The following is a 22,499-nucleotide window of genomic DNA, read 5'->3' on the forward strand; positions in this document are numbered from 1 at the left end:
AAGGACATTTCTGTACTGGAGACAAATTCCGATTTGTCACACAACCTATTCTCTATCACCGCTACACACACTACATTCAAGACCCCATTATCAATTGGTTGACTTGGTCTTTCTACATAGAGTTTCAGCATATTGGCATGAAATATCTTGGACTTACCTTCCACGTTGATGTAGTCCATTTCACCTTTCTCCTGTTTGACTTTGTATGGCCCTTTCCATTGGACTAGCAGCTTGTTTTTACTCATAGGGAGAAGCACCAACACTTGATCACCTACATCAAACTTCTTCCTAGGTTGTAGTACTTATGACTAGATTTTGCAAGTTCATCTTGTGCCATTCAACATGTACTCTCTAACCTTTCGTGCAAATCTACCACTTACTGGTAAGTGGTCTTAACTTCTTCGTTCGCAACCTCGTCTGACCACAGTTCGCATAGAATACGCATAGGATCACGAACTGTCCTACCATACAATAGTTCAACTGGGGAGAAGCCTAAGCTTTTGTGAGGAAAACACAATGCGCGAAAAGAATTGCATTCAGGTGCCCATCCCAATCCTTAGGTCTTTCCGCACACATCCAGCTATCATATTTCACATGTGATGCCTCTGACACATACTCAGAATCACCTGGAGCAATCAAGTAACAAACAGTGAGGTGCTTGAACATGCCAAGATTCCCAGCATGGTCACACTCCTCTGCCAATGTCGCATCAGATGGCTGGGACATGTACGTCAGATGGATGACGGACACATCTCCAAAGACATTCTTTATTCAAAACTTGCCTCTGACAAAAGGTTGATCAGATGGCCACATCTTCACAAGTGCAACATGAAAACACTTGACGTCGATGGCAACACTTGGGAAGAGCTTGCTCTAGACAGGTCCAGCTGGCGACATGCTCTGGTCACTGGTCTGAAAGCCGGCGAGGACAAGATACTCATGCTATCTGGTGAAAAGTGATCACAGAGGAAGAAAAAGCAGTTCCAACCCACACCAGACTCAACCTTCAAGTGCAGCAAGGACTGCCACTCCCGTATTGGGCTACATAGCCACAGCAGATGCTGCACAACCACCAGCCAGGACATATCTCATGAGCACACTTCCATCGTCTCTTGAGACTAACGGATGCCAACCAACCAACCAACCAACTAGCTATCGTATACATTGTATAATATAACTAGCTATTATATACATTGTATTCTATAACTAGCTATCATATACATTGCATAATATCACTAGCTATCATATACATTGTATAATATAACTAGCTATCATATACATTGCATAATTTGACTAGCTGTCATACACATTGTATAATATAACTAGCTATCATATACATTGTATAATATAACTAGCTATCATATACATTGTATAATATAACTAGCTATCATGTACATTGTATAATATAAATAGCTATCACATAGCTGGCATACACATTGTATAATATAACTAGCTATCATATACATTGTATAATATAACTAGCTCTCATATACATTTTATAATATAACTAGCTATCATATCCAAGGTGTAGAGAGGTGCATTTCTGATGTGAAATCACAAATGACATGTAACAAACTGTAGATGATGATGATAAAACTGAGGCCATTCTGATCACAACACAAAGACCTTCTCAGTCACATCCTTTACCTCAGACAATAAATATCAGTAACACCAACATTAAGTTCACAGTTAGTACGAAACCTAATGTCACTCTGGACAGTACTCTCACGTTGCTCCAACATGTCATGAACATATGCAAGGCTGCATATCTTGAGCTGAGACGCATCAGCTCCTTTCGCAAATATCTTTCAGCTGATGCCACTAAAACACTTGTATGTTCATTAGTACTTTCAAGACTGGACTATTGTAACTCAATTCTGTCTGGTTCATCTCAGTATCTACTTCAGAAACTTCAAAAAGTTCAAAACACAGCTGCTTGGATCATACGTAGAGTACCATGATCAGAGCACACCTCCCCGCTGCTCTGTACTCTACACTGGCTATCCATTTGATCCAGAATCAAACACAAAATTTGTTCTCTGTGCCACATTTCACTGATGGACTCCAGTCCAACATACCTATATGACCTCACCCATGTGTACACACCAGCAAGATACTTACACTCCTCTTCTGACAATTGTATACTCATTATTCCCACTACGAAAGCAAAGTCATATGGACAATGTTCTTTTGCATACCAGGGCCCAGCAATGTGGAATGAATTGCCCACTGAACTTAGACACAAAGACACAGTGATCTCATTAAGAGTACTCTTAGAACTCACTTATTTCGACTGCAGGAGCAAACTTAAAGACCTAATAATGTTCCCTACCTTATATTTTTTCAGCATGGTTTTTATGTTTTTTTTAATTTCATGGTGCTTGTTTTTTGTAATCATATTATTATGTGTTGTTCAATGTTGTAAAGCGCTTAGAGCTTCTAAAGATAATGTGCTATACAAAGTCCTCATTACTACTATTATTATTATTATTATCATCATATAGCTAGCATATTCATTGTATACTATAACTAGCTATCATATACATTGTATAATATAACTAGCTATGATATAGCTATCACATATATTGTATAATATAACTAGTTATTATATACATTGTATACTATAACTATGTATCATATACATTGTATAATATAAATAGCTATCATATAGCTATCATATACATTGTATAATATAAATAGCTATTATATACATTGTATAATATAACTAGCTATCAAATTCAGTCTGATAATTAAAATACCTATTTAGAGATGTAGATGAAATTTAAATCTTAAAATGTGAAAAGCTTTTCATTTCCAGATAGTCTTGAGAATAAATATATTTCACACTGTACAATTATTTAAGCCTAAAGTTGAAAATTGATATAGTTCTTTGGATCATAATGGTTTAGAAGCCATTTAATGGTATTACCAATTTCATTAGATCAACGTTCTAGAATGACATTCAAAATCTGCCCGATGACCTAAGGGAAATCATTACATAGAAAGTGGTAAGGTGCATTGATTCAGATATTTCAAATGATAGTGTATTAGTCTAGAGGTTGAGAGGTCCTGGGTTTGAGCCCTTGTCTGGCCTTTCTATTTTGTGTATATTCACCATGAAAGTGGTAGGGTCATAAAGTGTCACCCTAGACCATCCATCAATTTATCTGTCACAATTTAACTTTTGCATTTGTGTAATTTGAAGTTCTCTTCTTTCATAAGTAAACTTCTTGTTTCCCCTATGATATTTGGTACCATTCATTTAACCACCTTTTAATCGAGTAGTGAAGAGTGAGTAGGAGGTGAGGGAGTCAGTCAGACAATCTGTGACCTCCATTATGGTTGGTAACTAACCAAACTGATCTATTCCTTTTATTTTCAGAATGTGTATATGTGTAGTGTTGGTGTAACATGTTTGCTGTTCAAATTATTTTTGGTGTTTTTGATACTTCATCAAATTTTTAAAACTTGACTTAGAATACTGAGGTGTAAACAAACTTAAATTTCCTTTATCTCTTGGTGTGAGTTTATAAATTTCTCATAAATTTGCTTGATTTTGTTTTGTTGTAATCTGTGTTAGGTGAAGGACAGAACAGTGATTCAGACAACAGATGCAGAGAGAAAAACTACATCACCTCCTGGTCTGCAGGAAGCCATTGACAAACTGGTGGCAGTTTTTAATCAAGGGCGCTCCTTTGTAAGGTAAATAGTAATAGGCATTGAAAATACAGTGAACTTTTATAAACTAGTCCATCTGTAACCTGGCTTTCTTAGCATACCGGTCATATACTTTGGTATTAACAGGAGAAAATAGTGAGCTCATCCTTGGTTTTTGACAGGTGGCACTGCACTAGGGTTGCTTCTAAATGTGTGACTCAGGCAACATGTGCAGTATATTTATGCAAACTTAGAGTTCTCTTTCATGATAAATATTGCACTATGTCACTTGATGAACTGAGATCTGAATTGACATGAAGGAATGCAGAAATGTCACATTCCAAGATCTAAAATACATGAATAAAATATGAACATTTGAGACATTTAAAAGATTTTGAAGTTTGATGCATATATGACTTTTGTGTTATGTCCATTTTAATTTAGGCTTACATGGATGCCTATATTAATTCATTATTCAGTCATGAGAAGGGAGATGCGGTTATTTACATTTTGGCCGGAGAGACAACTTTACCAATGTGTAAGAAAAAGGTGAAAGTGACTTTGGACCAAAACTGAAATGTTTACTTTTGACATCAGATGATATTCTGTGAATAGGTACAAATATACATGTTTACATTACTTCTGCATGTGTTCATTGATCGTGAAAAGTGCATGCAGAGCAGAAATATGCTAGTCAGTAATATAAATTGTGGAATCTGTGCTAATAACGGAAGGATATGTACATCAGGGATTCTGCGAGTGTGTGGCAGGCATGAGGCCACATGCTCATTGCAAATGTATCTCTGCTGTTCTGTATGCATGTTTCGAAAAATGGAAACTTGCCCACAGATTTTGCACTATAGAAAAAAATGTACAAGTCCTTTTGATGATGAGAGATATTAATATACTTGGAAAAGATAAAATAACAAGCATTGAATTTTGTCCCAGACCAGAACATTAAAGGAACACAATATTATTATCGATTACACTGGTCAACAGTGAAATCATTACTGACTTGAAAAGGCCCTAATCTGTAGTATTTTGGTGTGCCGAACACGAATATAACCGTGAAAAATTTGTATTGGCTCTCGTTTTGAAGATATTCATATACCTCATTTTCTATGTTTCACTGTGTAAATTTCTCCAGTAGGACTGCAGCAACATCCGGAATAATGATGTAACATTGCATAATACCATCATGCTCACATCATCCACAGTTGATTGCATCATTTTCTGATGCAATGCAATACTAATGCCATGCGGCTGCTGAAGTAAGTTGACGTCAGCAGTGTACTATACATGTGTAGGCCTATTATACTAATGCCAGGCGGCTGCTGAAGCTGACGTAAGCAGTGTACTATATAAAGCCCAATCAGATAGGTTCAGCATTTAAAATATTTTAGACGTTGTGCGAGACAGTTCAAGCTACTGTTACATAAAACTTATTATTTTATCCATTTACGTACAATAAAGAACAGTAATGCCTCGAAAGTGTGTTAATACCGCGGACAATTTTTGCTATATTTGTGGGGAAGTGACATTTGCCAACCAGAAGAAAAGTATCAATTCTCAAGTGAAGAAGGCATATCATCTTTACTTCGGATGCAAGGTTGGTGACCAAGACAAGCCTTGGGCTCCGCATATATGCTGTGCTACATGTACAACACAGCTTTCACAGAGGTTGAATTGCAAAAGGTCATCAATGCCGTTTGCAGTCCCAATGGTGTGGAGAGAGCCAAGCAACCACCTAAATGACTGTTACTTCTGCTTGGTTCCTCCTCTTTCCGGCGGAATAACGAAGCGAAAGAAGTCGAGAATAGTCTACCCAAACATTCCGTCTGCATTGAGACCAGTTCCACATGGTGAGGGACTTCCTATTCCAGAACCTCCAGCAGAATATTCTCTTGATTCATCTGACGAAGACAAAGGTGAGTCGACCTGTTCTTCTCCTGGTCCATCAGCATGCAGTGATCCAGATTTTCACTGTGGTGCATCATCAACCCCACACAGAATAACACAGGAAGAACTAAATGACCTGATTCGTGATTTGGACTTATCAAAGAACAAGGCAGAATTGCTAGGATCAAGACTCCAACAATGGAATCTTCTAGAAGAAGATGTCACAATTACTGCATATCGAAAGCGCCACCAGCAATTGGAGCCTTTCTTCAGAAAGGAAAGTAATCTGATATTCTGTTCCGATATTGAGGGCCTCATGAATGCTTTAAAAATCACTCATGACCCACAAGAATGGAGACTATTTGTGGACTCTTCGAAACTGAGTCTCAAGGCTGTGCTTTTGCACAATGGAAACATTCTTCCATCTATTCCAGTAGCGTATGCTGTCCACATGAAAGAGACATACGATAACTTAAGGCAGCTACTGAATTCCATTGAGTATAACAAGTACAGCTGGCACCTCTGTGGTGATTTGAAGGTAGTTGCCCTTTTAATGGGACTGCAGCAAGGATATACAAAATACATGTGTTTCTTATGCGAGTGGGATAGCCGAGCAAGGGAAATGCACTACATGAGGAAGGAATGGACTCACAGGCAGAATGTAGCCATTGGAGAGAAGAATATCCAACACCCAGCTCTGGTTGAGGCTCAGAAAATCTTGCTACCACCCCTTCACATCAAACTAGGTTTGATGAAGAACTTCGTGAAAGCCATTGACCGGACTTTGCCAGCATTCTGATACCTGCATGAAAAATTCCCTCGACTCAGCGAAGCAAAGATTAAAGAGGGAGTTTTTGTGGGTCCTCAGATTCGAGAGCTTTTCAAAGATGACCGGTTCAACAACTTGCTGGAAGGTGACGCGAAACAAGCATGGAATGCTTTTCGCCTAGTTTCTACAAACTTCCTCGGAAATGTTAGGGCAGAAAACTATAAGGAACTAGTAGAAGACATGTTGATGAAGTATAAGAAACTTGGCTGCAATATGTCTCTAAAGATTCACTTCCTTCATTCCCATTTGGATTTCTTTCCTAGCAACTGTGGTATTGTTAGTGATGAACACGGCGAACGTTTTCATCAAGATATCGCAACAATGGAACAAAGATACCAGGGAAAATGGTCCACTACAATGCTGGCTGACTACTGCTGGACACTCCTCAGAGATGCTCCCGAACAGCTGTACAAGAGGCAGGCGAAGAAATCTAAGATGTAGTCAATGACTTGATTTTTTATAGGTAGGCTATTACAGTTGACCTTTTACTATTGGAATGCATTTCGTTATGTAAACATTAATTTCTTGCAGATTACAAAAAAACTAGAGCCAATTTTGCAATTTGACTGTCATATTTGTGTTCAGCACATAAAAATTGATAAGAATTGACTAATTTTATTTCAGTAACATGACTTTTGTAAAAATTTGTTGTCCAGTGTTATTTAGAAGTGTGTGTTTCAGTTAATGTAGAATGTAAACGATGGCAATTTTTCAGGTGTTTGAACCAGTGTATGTGCCATTGCTCATGATCATGACGATCTGCAAGTCACAATATAGGATATGTCTTTTTAAAGGAAATAGTAAAATAGAAAATAGTGAGAAGAAAGACATTGAAAGTAGTACACAAGGTCTATCCAAAATCCAAAAATAAAATATGGGAAGATGAACAGTTTTAGCATTTGCAAAGTTTTGTTTGTGAAGAACAAAAAGAGAAATGTCGGCAATATGGTTTGGTACAGGAACCAAGTTGAGTGCATTGCCGCTGTAGGAATACTCTGGGAAAAACAACATGCTGATATTCCCCCATTAAGTTTAGTTTGGATTGGTGGTTTATGGCAGACAAACACAAGTTGGTTATCAATTGCTGAGACAATTGGAGTAATGTACCTTTCTCAGGGACACATGGCAAGCGACCTGGGCGGATCTAAGAGTAGAATTTGAAACAGCATCCTTTTGTTTATGAATCTGGTATGCTAACCATGATTATGCCATTCTGATACAATTCAAACTCTCTGTTTAATGGCAGTTGGATAAAACAGCCAAAATGTTAGGTCCCATTAGTGACCTGGTTTGGTGAAGTGTTACTATAGTAACATGGAAGTTTTTCTATCAAGTACATTACCTGACCACATTAACATTAGAATTACTTTCTGCTACCTCTGAATCTAGACTTTCCGGAAAGACAAAAAATGTCTTTCAGTCTATATATATATTTACATGGGGAAGCATATCTGACAGGTCAGGGGGGCCCCCGAGTGGCCGAGTGGTCTAAAGCGCTCTTCGTTACGGATCACTGCCATCTCACCTCTGTCTGCGGCGGTTCGAGTCTAACATTCAGCCAATGTGGGCATGTGAGAAAGCTTGCCAGTAGCTTCTCGTGGGTCGGTGGTTCTTTCCGGGGTTTTCCGGGTTCTTCCTCCACCATTAATACTGGCCGCCATGTATAGCCTATCGTGCTGAAAAATGGCATTAAACCCCACAACAACAACAACAACTGACAGGTCAGCTTTCTTTTCTGTTCACTAAATACTGGTATGTAACCAGTTTTCAGCTTTTGCTAAATGCTGCAAATATGGACCTTCTGGAAACCAATTTAGTTGTTCATCCACTTTTTGTATTTCAGTGGTATAGTAAGTCAAAATGTTTTGTATGGTGCATACAATATTTTTTTGGTAAATTCTGGTGAATTTATTATTTTTGCTGTTATTGTACTATTTGTTATGCCAATTGTGATTTCGATCAGTAACATAATTTCACAAGTGAAATTTTTCAGGCACTATACTTTTCAGTTATTACACTAATAAGTTGTTTCAATCAAGCAGTTTACATTTATTTCAACAATTTTTTAAAAATATTTTCCTGTGCTCTTCAGTCTTGTTTATTTTTTTTGTATTCATTAGAAAGAAGTTAACCATGTGCAAGAAGTGTAAATAATTTAAGGTTGTTGAGGATGGACATGAGACATGCTTACATATACAACCACTTATCATCTCAGAGATGTAATGTGTGTGCATTTTGGTTGGAAATACTTGGTCCAACATTTTGAAGCAGCAGCTCAAGGGTGTCAAAATAAGCGCACTACAGTACATTGGAGCAAGAATTGTATTTTACACCCCATGCATGAATCATTCATTAGTCTCACAGAAGATGTCTAGATGGGCTTTCCATGCCATGCCATAATGCAGAAAAAGTGCCAGAACACACTGTAATTCAAAGATCATGAGATGAGTATTGCAAGGTATATATCTTTTTTAATATGACTTTCTGACTGCTGACCAGCTGGTCCAGTCCTTTGATTGAGCTATGTACAATTAGAGCGGAGTCTGTTATCTCTGATTGGGTAGTTGGACCGGCATTCTATAATGTGGTCACTACTGATGGCATATCCAATGGGAAATGATGATGCATGTTGATGATACTTCGACACCATATAGAAGACTGTAGCCCTATTGTCAGAATATACAGGAGGAGGAGGATCCCTTTGATTGATTTAATGGTTTGAAATGGAAATGCTGGATTGTGCTTTTCCAACAATGGAACAGATCAAATTTAGGTGAAGGCAGTGAAAGAGGAATTCTATAGGACTTGTCTCCATTGGAATGTCTAACTCCGCCTTCAGTTAATTCTAGCTAAAAGTCATGGCCTTTATAGATGTAGATGATAATGACAACAATTTGTCATTCAGAATATTGCCACAATTGTTATCTCTGGATTTTGGTATCACACCACCCTCCACTTTCATTGTCCTACCTTCTTAATGGAATTTCCAAGAAACCCCATGAAGGTGGATTTGTTTTCAGAACAAAATCTTGTTTTTGCATGTAAATTGGTGGTGGAGATGGTACAAAGACCATTTGCACAAGTCTTCTACTCCAAACTTTTCAGGAAACAAAGTAAATTGAGACCTTCATTCAGTTTAAGCAGGCACAAATAATTTATTCTACCAAAGTTCAGGATGGAAATGGCAAGTCCATTCATGTTTAAGTGTACTGTGACAAGTATTTGATTAGTCTTGATATATCCAATGTGTGGTCCCATATAGCAATTCATATGGCATCATGCAAATATGTTAGCTTCACATTCAAGGGATCATATAATATTTCCGTGCTCTTCCATTTGGCCCCAGCTAAGCCCTTGAGCTTTCTTTAAGAGTTCAAGACATCCTCTACAGAGACAACAATGTTACTTGACAACACACTACAAAAACATTTGGTAAGTTTGGTTTTGATTCATGATATGAACAACCTTATATCCCTCGTTATAAGGTGGATAATCAACCTTATTTTCCTCATTATATGGTGGATAATCAGTTTAGAGAAAATGGACCTTATCCCTTCTCAACATTTTGTGGAACCTTAACACAGATCAACTTGGTATTTTCCTTCCACATGCATCAAAAAGCTCATTCATGTATTGGAGAAGATATCAACCAAGACACTGATTTGAATCCTCAGTAATACACTGAACTACATCATTGGTGTAACAATCACCCAAGCAATCCTGCAACTGCAGCGTGGAGTGGGGATCAGGCACAGTGGGGGCCCAAAACTCCCATCATGGTGATGGTGATCTACCTCATCAAATGTGGGGGTAAGGTACAAATCTCTGGACCTTTTCTAATTGGTTGTTGGGCCTTCGAATTAAGGGGGTAAAACAAATCCAAAGAAACATTGTCCTGATTGGACAATTCAGTTGTGGTGTTGTATCTTGTCAGATGTCGGTGAAAATCACCAGACCTTTGCCACATATGGGAATACCTTCATTGTGCTCCCAATATCAGGTAATATCCAAGTCTGGCATATTCCTGGCTGACTCATTGTTAAGGAGAGAAGAACAGCTTCATACAGAGTTGCCCCTCTGTGAACTTTCAATCGGGTCTGTGTCCTTTTGGGCTGTCCGATGCATGAACTTTTTTTTCCAGATCTAAAAGCATGGATCATCATTAATCTTTCAGTCAGCTGTGAAGTAATGTGGGTTACAACTTCCCATCAGCAGTCGTGATTATGAATGTAATTCAGAAAGTGAGGGTCACAGACTGCATATAGTTCTGATTGCTGCACTCAGACAGTAAAAATCCTTTGTCAGCAACTTGTGTTCCAGATTTGACTTCTCCAGACCATGCTCACTCATTTCCAAATAGAATCTCTGTTAAGTTAGAACCATTGTCTCCTACTTCATTGAAGTAGCTATCACACAAGACTTGCAACTCATGATAATGGTAGCATGCAGAGTGAGTGAGCTCTATACAATACCCACACATCTGTACTACATGCAGTTCTTGTGATGATTCAGTCATTCAAGTGTGCTAGAAAGCAAGACATAACCCCACAACCCTAGCATGTGCTGACCTCTTACAGAATGAAATACTACTAATGAAGATTTTAGTACATGAAATATGGACCACTTTGAGTCGAGCCTCAAATGCAATGTCTTCTGGATATAGTGGAGTCAGCTTACTGCCGTGCCCAGTCCACATTCTGTGGCTTCTGTTGTGTGGCCTGGCCTTGCTAAGGATATAACTGAATCTCAGGTTAGAGATAGCTGCACAGACAGTGACCACTCACCACTCATGAAAGCACAGCCTTAGACCCAGGCATGAATTTGCCACTTTAGCTGGATTTATCTGGGAAGTGTTTGAAGGTGAGACGATAATCAAATGCATAATCTCACAGGGATCTCCCTTGCACATGTGTAAACAAATTGTCTCTTGATGTGCTACACTAGCTTTAGGAGAAGTTCATCCTTTTAGCAGAACAGTATTGCTCCTAGTGGTTGAAATGGGTAGTGATAGGATGCTAAGTATGTCCTCGACTTTCACCTATTTTCCTAATATTAATGTGACCAGGTACTGTTTTTGACAGAGAAAGCAAATTTTGTCGTAAATTATGTTCCTCCAGTAATACTTACCTGATGACATTACTAAAAATCCCTCTCACACTTCCCCGGAATGTGAGCATCCTATTATATATTTTGCTCAAGTGAAGACTGGTTACATCCGAGTATATTGGTAGTCACCTTGTGGGGTAGAAGGGGAGTTAACATATAAGAGTTGCTTCCCTTTGTATGAAGAAAGACATTTTCTTCTTTCAGAGATGGCAGGGTTCGGAGGTAGCAGATTGTAATCCTAATGTTCATGTGATCAGATAATGTACTTGATGGAGAGACATACTTTACAAAAAAAAATTCCTTTCTTCCTGCTGTAAATGTGAGCAATTAGTTTATGGTAGGATGGAAAGAGATATTTGTTCTCTTGTGCTGCAGAGAATGCTTACCTGCCAACCTCCAAGACATTGATGGGAGGTGTTTGAGAATAGTTTTTGAGGTCCCATGGGTGTTAGTGTGCATGACCCAAAAAAGCAATGCCATACAGTTGAAAGTAAGTTTTATCTACTCATATTAGCCTGTAGAAAATGAATGGAAAATAATATGTTTTATTTCAAGAATTTATTACACTTACAAACAGAAAATAGTTGGTCAACTTAGGGACTGACCCTTTAGCTTTCATGGAGCTGGGGAGGGGCTGGGGTTTTCTTTTCAGTGAGGAGATTTTTTCTTTTACCTGAAGATAATTTTTGTTTTAAAACTGATATTATGGATGTGTGTAGTATTTTGTTGAAATGAGAGCAAGAATATTTTTTTCTAACTTTTTGGGGGCCAGAAATTTGTTCAAGAAGGGGCTAGCTCTCCCCCTCCAATTAAATGGTCAGTCCCATAGCTTTGTTGGATATTATTACCACACAACTGTACATATGTACACACATGCACTCACATAGTCACAACCACACAAGTATTGAATAATAAAAATACACCATATTTTTTGTCTTTATGTTTCATAGGACAGTGGAATATAGTCTTGACTAGATGCAGTCTTGGCTGCTGTCAGTAGTTCAGTGGGCATTTTGCAGCCACCAGAGACTGGACACTACTGTTGATAAAACTTGCCAGAGGGGCTTATTGCTTTTTTCTTTGCATAGAAAATGAACGTTTGCATCTGCGTTGCTGTGAAGCAGTGTTCAACATGCATTGGACACACTAGTTAGAATGTTTAAACTTGTTAGTTACTTTTGTGACTGTGCTCGTCATTTGTGCATTGTCCCAATGCTGGTGGTGGTACAACTGCACACAATTGTTTCTCATTGTTCATGTGAACAACGTGGTGTGTGGTGTGACCTTCAAAAGTACTTGAAAATAAACCTCGGTCCTTGAAAAATATAAAATTGATAGACAAACGAATGTAGAAAAGTTTCTTTTCATAAGATTACATCATGTAATCGAAAATAAAACTGTTTGCTCTTGGGTGGTTTACAACATGTGACCAATCAGATATTTAGAATTGTGCGTGGACCTGATTATAGGGAGCATCAAAAAGTGCTTCTGATTTTCGGTGGATGATCTAAACTTCGGAGCCTGCTGGCAGTCAGTTATTGACTCTTTTGGCGTCGTGAACTAACTTTGCGCATAAATTACGGCCGTATACCTGTTAACAGAAAAGCTGCTCTCTACACAATATACTTACATCTGTGTGTAAATGTACCTGTAAAATTTCAATGAGCAATCATGTGACATCAGATGTAAAAATTAGACGCGACGATACATGGTATACTTTCTTGGCAAACGATTTTAAGATGCCGCATGAATGTATCATATAATGTGTTGGAGTCTTTCCAGAAATTGAGTTTGTCTGCCACAAACAACTTCAGGTATGCATAAATTATTCAAATCACTATATATGAGGTCAGCTGATGTGTTTTTGTGAAATGTGTCGGAGATTGAAGGTGGATTCGGCAATCTCCGTAAACTCCAATCGCTACCAAATATTCTGGAGTTTATTTGTTTTTCTTAGAAACAAAGCATTGTAATTCTCCTAAGATTTTTTGTTAAATTCTCTTTTATAAAGTCACAAGCCTATTGCACAAATATTAGGAAACCCCTAAAGTGCACTGGGCATTGGGGTCCTTGAAAAAATTGGGTAAAGCCCTTGAAAAGTCCTTGAATTTTGTCACACCAAAGGTGTATCAACCCTCATTATGTGTCAACATCAGAAGAACATCAGAAGAACTTTATTTTGCATTTTATATGCTTTTTAATTTTTTTCATGGCGTATGTTCTAAACTTCGAAGTCTGCTGGATGTCTATTATTGACTTTTTGGGCATTGCAAACAAACTTTGGGCATAAATTACAGCTGTATACCTGTTCACAGAAAGGCGGCACATGGTATACTTTTGCAGAAGACAATTTTAAGATGCCACTTGAATGCATCATATCATGTGTCAAAATTTTTCCAGAAATTGATTTTGTCTGCCACGGAAAACTTAAAGTACACATAAATTATGCAAATCACTATATGCAAGGTTGGCTGATGGGTTTTTCACGAAGTATGTTGGAGATAGATGGTGATATTCGGCAATCTCCGTAAACTCCGATAGCTACCAAATATTCAGGAGTTCATTTGTTTTTCTTAGAAATAAAGTGTTGTTATTCTTCTTAGATTTTTTTATAAAAATTCTCAATAATAAAGTCTCAAGCCTATTGCAAAAATATTAGGAAGCCCCTTGTTAGGAAATTACAACATTCTCACTTATCCTTTAAATGGCCATTGATAAATATACCTAAAGTGCACTGGGCATAGGGGTCCTTGAAAAAATTGGAAAAAGTCCTTGAAAAGTCCTTGAATTTTGTCACACCAAAGGTGTATGAACCCTCTTTATGTGTCAACAGAAGAAGAACTTTGTTTTGTATTTGTATATGGTTTTTAATATCTTTCTATGCTTTCTTTTAGACCATCAGGAACAGAGGACATTGTACGAGTGTACGCTGAAGCTGATACACAGGTAAGTGTAGCTTTAAAACAAGCTGATACACAGGTAAGTGTAGCTTTAAAACAAGCTGATACACAGGTAAGTGTAGCTTTAAAACAAGTTTTAAATGACAGAAGGTAGCATGTCCATAAAACTTCTCATATTCAGGAAAGCATAGCGTTAAATGGCTGATATGCAGATTAATACAGCTGTAAAACAAGTTTTAAATGGCAGAAGAGAGCACATCCATACTACTTCTGATATTCAGGAAAGCATAGCTTTAAATGGCTCATATGCAGATTAATACAGCTGTAAAACAAGTTTTAAATGGCAGAAGAAGGCACTTGTACACAAATTCTTTTATACTCTGGTCCTGCAAATATGAGTGACTGTGAACATGTGCAAATTAGGTCATGGTAGTTCTTTAGTACTTTTTGGGATGCTTTCATGTTCTATACTTCATAAATATGGAAGCAGCAGTGTGGGAGTTAAAGACCCAAAAGCAAAACCTAAAGGTAGTTAGAAAAGCATGTAAAGGTAGTTTATAACTACCAACCCTTGGTGCCAGGATGTTGAATCCCACAAAGATGGATTCACATATAAAGTTTTATGATGTTGCAGGCAGCCATGTTTGAGATACAGTGCTGTGCAAAAAGCTTCACATTTTTGGCAACAAGCTGACTTGTATTTCAATTTTTAGCAAAACTACTGCTTTAATTTTAACGTTGAATGCCACACTTTCCTAATTTCTATGCAGATGAACTAATATGATACGTCCTTTCGCAATTTACTTGCATGTCAAAACCAAATATAATTTGAGTTTTTTCAGATTAGAACACATTATTGTGAAGTGTGTTGATTTCCATCCTGTGAGACAGAAGTATTTTGACATGAATGAAGAAACTGTATGGTGATGAACTACCTGAAAAAAATCTTGGACTTTTTGAGGAAATGTGATTTATATATTGTTGTTGTAGGGTTTAACGCCATTTTTCAGCACACGATAGGCTATACATGGCGGCCAGTATTAATGGTGGAGGAAGAACCCGGAAAGAACCACCGACCCACAAGAAGCTACTGGCAAGCTTTCTCACATACCCACATTAGCCGAATCCGAGGCTTGAACCCATGCAGACAGAGGTGAGATGGCAGTGATCTGTAACAGAGAGCACTTTAGACCACTCGACCACTCGAGGCCCCAGTGATTTATTTAACAAATTTGGACTATATGTTTTAGTTTATAAACATTTTTCATTATTTTAACATCTTTACTTTTTGTATTTGATCTTCTTGTACTTCATTGTTTCATTTAATTTGAAAGGGTTTATGTTTTTAAATTTTTATGCAAAATGATTTTTACATTTTTTGAACTTTATCTTTAGTTGGCACCAAGTAGCAATTATTGTGATGAGGTGACGTATAACACAAGTACATATTAATACTTTTTTCCTTGTAGCAAGTTTTTTTTTCCTGCCTTGCAAGAATATGCACAACAAATGTAAACAAATGATTCTTAAAAGTTGTGAAACTCAGATTTACCTGTGACAGTTCTTTGTTTACATTGTAGGTATATGCAGATGCATTGACATTTATATGATGGTATTTACATGTGCTCCACAGATGTAAACAAAACATGGACTAGCCTAGAAATATGATAGTCAGCTAGACATATATGATAACCTTGAACTATTAGGCAGTTTTAAGTTGGACATATATACATCACTCAGATCATATAAGCTCATACAGACTGCATGGAAAGCTCATTGTGATACTGTACTGTTTGTGGACATCTTCATTTGTTTGCAGCCCTAATTCCTGGCTGGTAAATACTTAAACACATTGGTTGATAATTTGGTGTAGAAGTGTAATACAGATATAATATTTTGCTGACTCGTGCCAATTTAAAGCATATGCATAGCTCGATACTTCTTACATTGAAGATAGTTCTGCATTCTTTTTAATGTCCACTGCATTCTTTTTTATGTCTCTTTTCACAGCCGTACGAGTTTGATTATATAAATGTTTTTAACTTATTTATATCAGTACATTATGTTGGCACATACATGTATATGTCACACAGATGTACTGTAGAATAGACTATTATCAAAAGGGTTTTATTTTAACAACATTCATGATGAATCCATCTTCAGCATCCATGAAAATTTAATATAATGTAATTTATTTGAAAAATAATAATATCTGACAAACAGAAATGTCAAGTCAAAGACCACGAAAAATGTCATGACATCAACATTGCCAAATTGTGGCCACACAAAAAAACTTAAAATACATTTTGTTATTTTGTTGTACAGATCCATAATATAAATTGAAAGAAATATGGTATTTCTATCTCCCAGAAAATTACATTTATCTTGCACTGAAAAGTTATATCACTTCATTCCAGGCCAATGCAGACAAACTTGCCTATGAGGTGTCACTTCTTGTGTACCGACTAGCTGGGGGAATAGGAGAGGAACCCAAGCTTATCTCCTAATACTTGGAGAATGCCTACAGTCAGAATATGCATTACCTTTGTAACTACCCATACACTTGGTAAAGCAAGGTTTATAAACCTTTTTATTTAAACCTTTTGTGTATATTCATTGCATTTTTAGAAAATTCCAAATTCTCCTTTCTATGTATGAGTCATTGTCCTAAATGTTATTTTATAGTTAATAAACCTGTGATGTTAATGACTCACTTTTTGATTAATCCAGCAGACAAGTTTTAGAAACATTGCATCTTGAAAAAAATGAATGTTGTCCGTTTCTAAATGGGAAACTTCCCGAAGGTAGCCAAGTATGGGCTATGCATGTTATTGACATTAGCCTTTGATGTACCTTACTGAATACAAGACTGTTTGCTGCAAAGAGGCAGTCAGTCTAATTGAAGAAAGATGTGATTATTGTTAAGAACTTGATCATTTAATATGTAAATGAAATACATCGGAATATTTTTAAATCATATTGTATCTTTATTTGATTCTTTTAGGAGAAGCTTGAAATATTGTGTATCTATTTTCCAGCTTTCTAGCTTAGCTAAATCAGTCATTCCTACACATATATCAGGGGTCAAGCTTGACTTGAATTTTCAGTGTAAAGTGACATCTGCTTTTGGACAGAATAAAGAGTTATTTGAGAAATAAAGGTGTGCAAGAAATGCGATATATATAACTTTTGGTTCTCTTATTTTAAGTAAATCCTCTACTTCACATTATGCATATTTGCATTTAATATTGTTTCTAAGCAGTAGTTTATCTCAATCTGATTAAATTCAGATCTCCACTGTTATACATGAAGATCTGACAGCATCTGCTTAGGGGTCATGTTCTGGTAACCTATGTTATTACCATAATCACTACTTTTACCAATCAATTAGATGCAGGATTATAAGTACAAATAGGTAAATATATCTAATCAACTGCCACTTGGATTTAAATTTTTTATTTTCCACAACTTGACTAGTAAACCAGTCAGAAACATTTCCAAACTAGTTTGAAATGACCCCTATGACACATGAGCATGTATATGACAGCACATGTGCAGAAGGTCTTCACACCTTATTGTTCATCCATTAAGATCACAGAGGTCAGTGATGTTAAAGATGAGTAACATGAACTTCAACAACTACTTGTTTAAGGAGTTAATTCCAAATTAAATGTGAATCTTTTGGTGAAGTTTTGAAATGTAAAAAAATTAAATGGCTTGTTTTAGTGGCAGTTGAGTAACTATTTATACCTATTTATATCTATTTGTAATTACAATGATGTAATTTAGGCACTCCTATCAGTTGGAATTAATTACAATATATAGTTCCTGTGCTCATGTAAAGGCAAATGGGCAAAATAAAATGCTATAGAGATCATGAAGGGCACAGAAGCATTTAGTAACAGATTGACTATTTGATTTCAAACCAGGACACGTTTCTTTGTTTATCTGAAAAATTACTTTTTCTTCTATCTAATAAAATGGAATAGGGGTGTTTTTTGTTTTTGTGTTGGAAAATCAGAGCGGGTGTATTTTTTCAAGGTTTTTGGTTAGCCAGATTTGTTTCTTTCTCCAAACAATTTCATTCCTGCCCTTGAAAATGAAATGTCAAACCTTAATGGGGCCATGTTTGGAAGTGTACCCATGTATTTCCTGTTGATGACACTTGTACATTCCATTAACTAGCATTGTTTTAATTGTCAACCAACTATTAAAACACATGCATGTGTTAGAGTTTCTTTTGTTGATGAAATTGATATCAACACCTGCTAAGGCTGCAATACATATTGCCAGGGCTACAACAAAGTATCTGCTTGGCTGGGTTGAGGGAGAGTCTCAAAAGCCTTAAAAAATTGTCACTCAGTGTATATCTGTAGAATCACAAGGTGAAGTTGTTTTCACTTTCTTAATAGAAGGCAAAGTTGGCATTTTTTTTGCAACTTAGTCACCCACTAAACTTGGCAGTGTGACCCCTGATATATTTTTAGATATACATTCCGTTTTTGAATTATTTATTCAGAAGTACAATAATTTACCTATGAGTTGGTATATATTGGAGCTAAATTCATACTTTTTTATTATCTTGCTCTCTCTCTCTCTCTTATATCTTTGCTAGACAGTTATCATGTTCACCATTTGTTTTAATGCTGTTTACTACTGTGTAGATCTTTAGGGTTGGACAAATCCATTTGCCCAGTGTCTGGGACAAGCTCAGATTTGGCTTTGGAAAGATCAGTTTTGCAAAATGCTTGCTTATGGGCATGTCAAAAAACAATGTGAGAAAGAGGTTGTGTTTAATTGTGAATACTTTATGTCCTGCAAGTTTTATACCCTGCAAATATCAGCATATTTATTTGGTATTTATATGTTTATATCATGATACACTGTCCAAGTTTGTCACTTTCACATTGTTATCAATGTAAGGTAAGTATACATTTTCTTGTAGAGACATGATAATATTAATGCCTACTATTTTTAGCAAGTTTTGACAAAAGAGGAGTAAATATTTTTTTATTACCTTGTTATATGTTACATTTTAATCATAATATTTGTAAGGATATTGGATTTGCCAACCTTTATGTTGGTGAAGTTAGGCCTATCCCTAGTCATTGTGCTGACCATATAGACCTAGGCTGACTTTCTAGTTCACTGAAATGTACCAAGCTTGCTATTAAAAGTCCACTTTTCAGAGATTCTTTTCATGCATGTTGCTGATTTCATGGTGTCTAAGCAGTAATTTTATTTACTTAACTTGAGAGATTCATCTTATATGTGCGGTTTCGAAAAAAAAGACATACATCTATAATGATTAGTCATATGGATTCTCAAAAAGCTTACCAAAACATCCACCAGTCACAAGTGGTGTTTATTATGTTACTTATGTGTAATTACTGGATATATACTGTTTGGCAAATAATTACATGGATAAAAATAGATATTCTCAAATCATCCAGGTGTTTAAATAAATAACTAAATTACAAAGCCATTCTATTAAAAGTCAAGTTATGTTATTGTTGATGTAGTCAAACAATGAGTTTTTTATTAGCTTAACATAAGAACAAAAAAAAAAAGAACACTTGAGTAACTTTACACAAATGAATCTGATAAATGTGTTGCAAAGATAAATAGCCAGTGTTATTTTACAAGACATGCAGGAAAGTTCCAGCTGTCATGGAGTTATGGATACCCCTGGCTAGAGTATCACAAAGAAAGTGATCTTGTGTGCAGAAAATCTATATTTTTGTATCTGTCTTTGCTTTTGTAACTCTATTTACATTCACTTCTCCATTTATCTTTTTATTCTCAACTGCCTATCTAAATGTACTTCGATGCATCTTTTTTTAATAAATTTAATAATTGACGTAGTTACTTTAACATGCAAAAAAAGATAAATACTTAACAAAATAAGCTGTTGATTTGTAAGCAAAAGATAACTTAAAACACACATATTAAGTTTTACCTTATTTTTAAACTCTTGTTGCGATATTATGTTGTCATATATTTTTTAGAACTCCAATCTCCAAAGTGCAAGTTCAGTTTTCCAGTCAGCTAAGTCTGGGCAAAATGACTTAAATCAAATTTGTTCATCCCTGATCTTGTAGAAAGAGGATGGTTGTGGCAACTTTTGTACATTATTGCTGCCACTAATTTGACCAGAGAATAATGTCAGACTAACCATGGTCATTTTTGTATTCTGATTTAATGGTTAATATGGCATGGGAATCTTGTTTGAGTGATTACCTTGCATGCACATGCATGCAAACACACACACTTCTTTAATGAAAACTTGTTTTTATAGAAAACAATTGCCAGTTGTAATTTTAGTCATAGTGTGGAAAGTAATCAGAAATTAGGTACCTGGTGTTTTTTTTTTTTAATGTACCTATTGTATAGCCATATTATTTACTTTTAGTATAGTTCAGGTGTATGTAAATGGTATTGATTGATGCTGCTTTTTTATTAATAAGTGTAAAAGAGGGAGCTTAGTTTAGCACGTGGAATGACATTAGTGTATCATTCCAATGGGGATACATTAGGACCTATAGTGAAGCCAATGGGGATACATTAGGACCTATAGTGAAGCCAGTGGGGATATATTAGGACCTTTAGTCAAGCCAGTGGGGGATACATAAGGACCTATAGTCAAGTTGGTGGGGGATACATTAAAGATCTTCATGACTAGTCATGGTATTTTTCCTGATGCTTGTATCTCATGTTTGATCATGACTATGCAATAAAGCAAATTAAAAAAGCGGAAGGAATTTATTGTTTTCCTTTTCCTTCCTCTTTGTGAGAATGAAATATTGAAGAGCTTTCCATCTGTATGAACTGAAGGTAGACCCACCCCCTTTGTTTCAATTAGCCTTCAAGAGACATTTAATCTGATTCTTTTTTTAATTAATAAAAGAGAGACAATACCAGTCTATTCTACTTTTCATTACCTATCTTTACCAGGTTCTAACAATGGCATTAGCTGTAAAATTCAGTTGTATATGAGATGGCCACATGCAGAATGCACAATTCATTTGGTTTCTCCACATCTTGTGTAATCTGTGAATTAAATGGATAAAATAAGTATCAGAATGGTTGGTGGTACTTGGTCCCTTGGCCATTGATCGAAGAGATTTAGAGATGGGTGGCCATTGGTTCCCATCAGCAACTGTGTTTTAAGTTATCAGAGTTGTGATTAACTTTGATTAGATTGTTCTTTATGGTAGCATAGAGATGGACTGAGAAATGAAAATTAGGCCAAAGACCTAAAATACTGGATGGCAAAAGTATCCTTATTAATTGCTATGCTCAAAATGTCAGTTAGCCATCATCTCCAAAATGTTTCATGTTTATATGTGATCTCATGAGTTATCTATAATCAGATTTATTATGCACTCATGCACACAGAATGTATAATACAGTGGACACAGCTGTCACTATGTCCATGCAGCAGTCAAAAACCTATAAGCATTTTCATTTCTGGAGCACAACTCTCAAACCATTCAATGTATCTCAGTGAAACTTTATATATATATATATATATATATATATATATATATATATATATATATATATATATATATATATATATATTGGACTAGTGGGTAGTTCCAATGTGCCTTTTGCTATTCACAATTCTTCAAATTAAATATATTTTATCTTGTTATTTGGTCTTTTCTTCAATTCATTCCTTCATTTCGAAGGCAAAACATCACAACCATTTAGGATATATGTATCTCTTTGAAACTTGGTACACATATTAGAATAGTAGTCTCAGTGTTCCTTTTGCTGTTCACAATTATCTTGTTTCAGTATTTTTTACATATTCATCCACTTTCCATGTTCACTCTTCCATTTATCATTCACACTTTTATTTTTGGAGCATAACTCCCAAACCATTCAAGATACCTTTGTGAATCTAAGTATGTTTACTTGAATAGAAGTCCTGATGTTCCTTTTGTTATTCACAATTTGTCAGTTTCAATACTTTAATGTTTTTGTCCATGTGTCCATCCATCCATCCATTATCCACATTTTTGTTTCCAGGGCAAAACTTCAAAACCATTAAAGATATCGCAGTGAAAAATTAGTTTAAATTATAATACTAATAAAAATAA

At 36.1% G+C, this 22,499-nt stretch overlaps 1 protein-coding gene across 1 annotated transcript in view; it reads left to right on the forward strand.

Annotated features, from left to right (window-relative positions):
• Positions 1-19,964, forward strand: part of LOC149795443 (phosphoacetylglucosamine mutase-like) — a 75,893-nt gene extending 55,929 nt beyond the window's left edge. The window contains exons 16-18 of the mRNA XM_089965227.1: positions 3,581-3,702; positions 14,386-14,437; positions 16,809-19,964. Coding sequence (XP_089821353.1) covers positions 3,581-3,702; positions 14,386-14,437; positions 16,809-16,898 — 264 coding nt within the window. The 3' untranslated portion in view covers positions 16,899-19,964. The remainder of the gene's footprint in view (positions 1-3,580; positions 3,703-14,385; positions 14,438-16,808) is intronic.
• The last annotated feature ends 2,535 nt before the right edge of the window (positions 19,965-22,499 follow it).

This window comes from Sinohyriopsis cumingii, chromosome 7, assembly GCF_028554795.1.
Source record: "Sinohyriopsis cumingii isolate HCF-2022 chromosome 7, ASM2855479v2, whole genome shotgun sequence".
In the NCBI taxonomy this organism is placed as follows: domain Eukaryota; kingdom Metazoa; phylum Mollusca; class Bivalvia; order Unionida; family Unionidae; genus Sinohyriopsis; species Sinohyriopsis cumingii.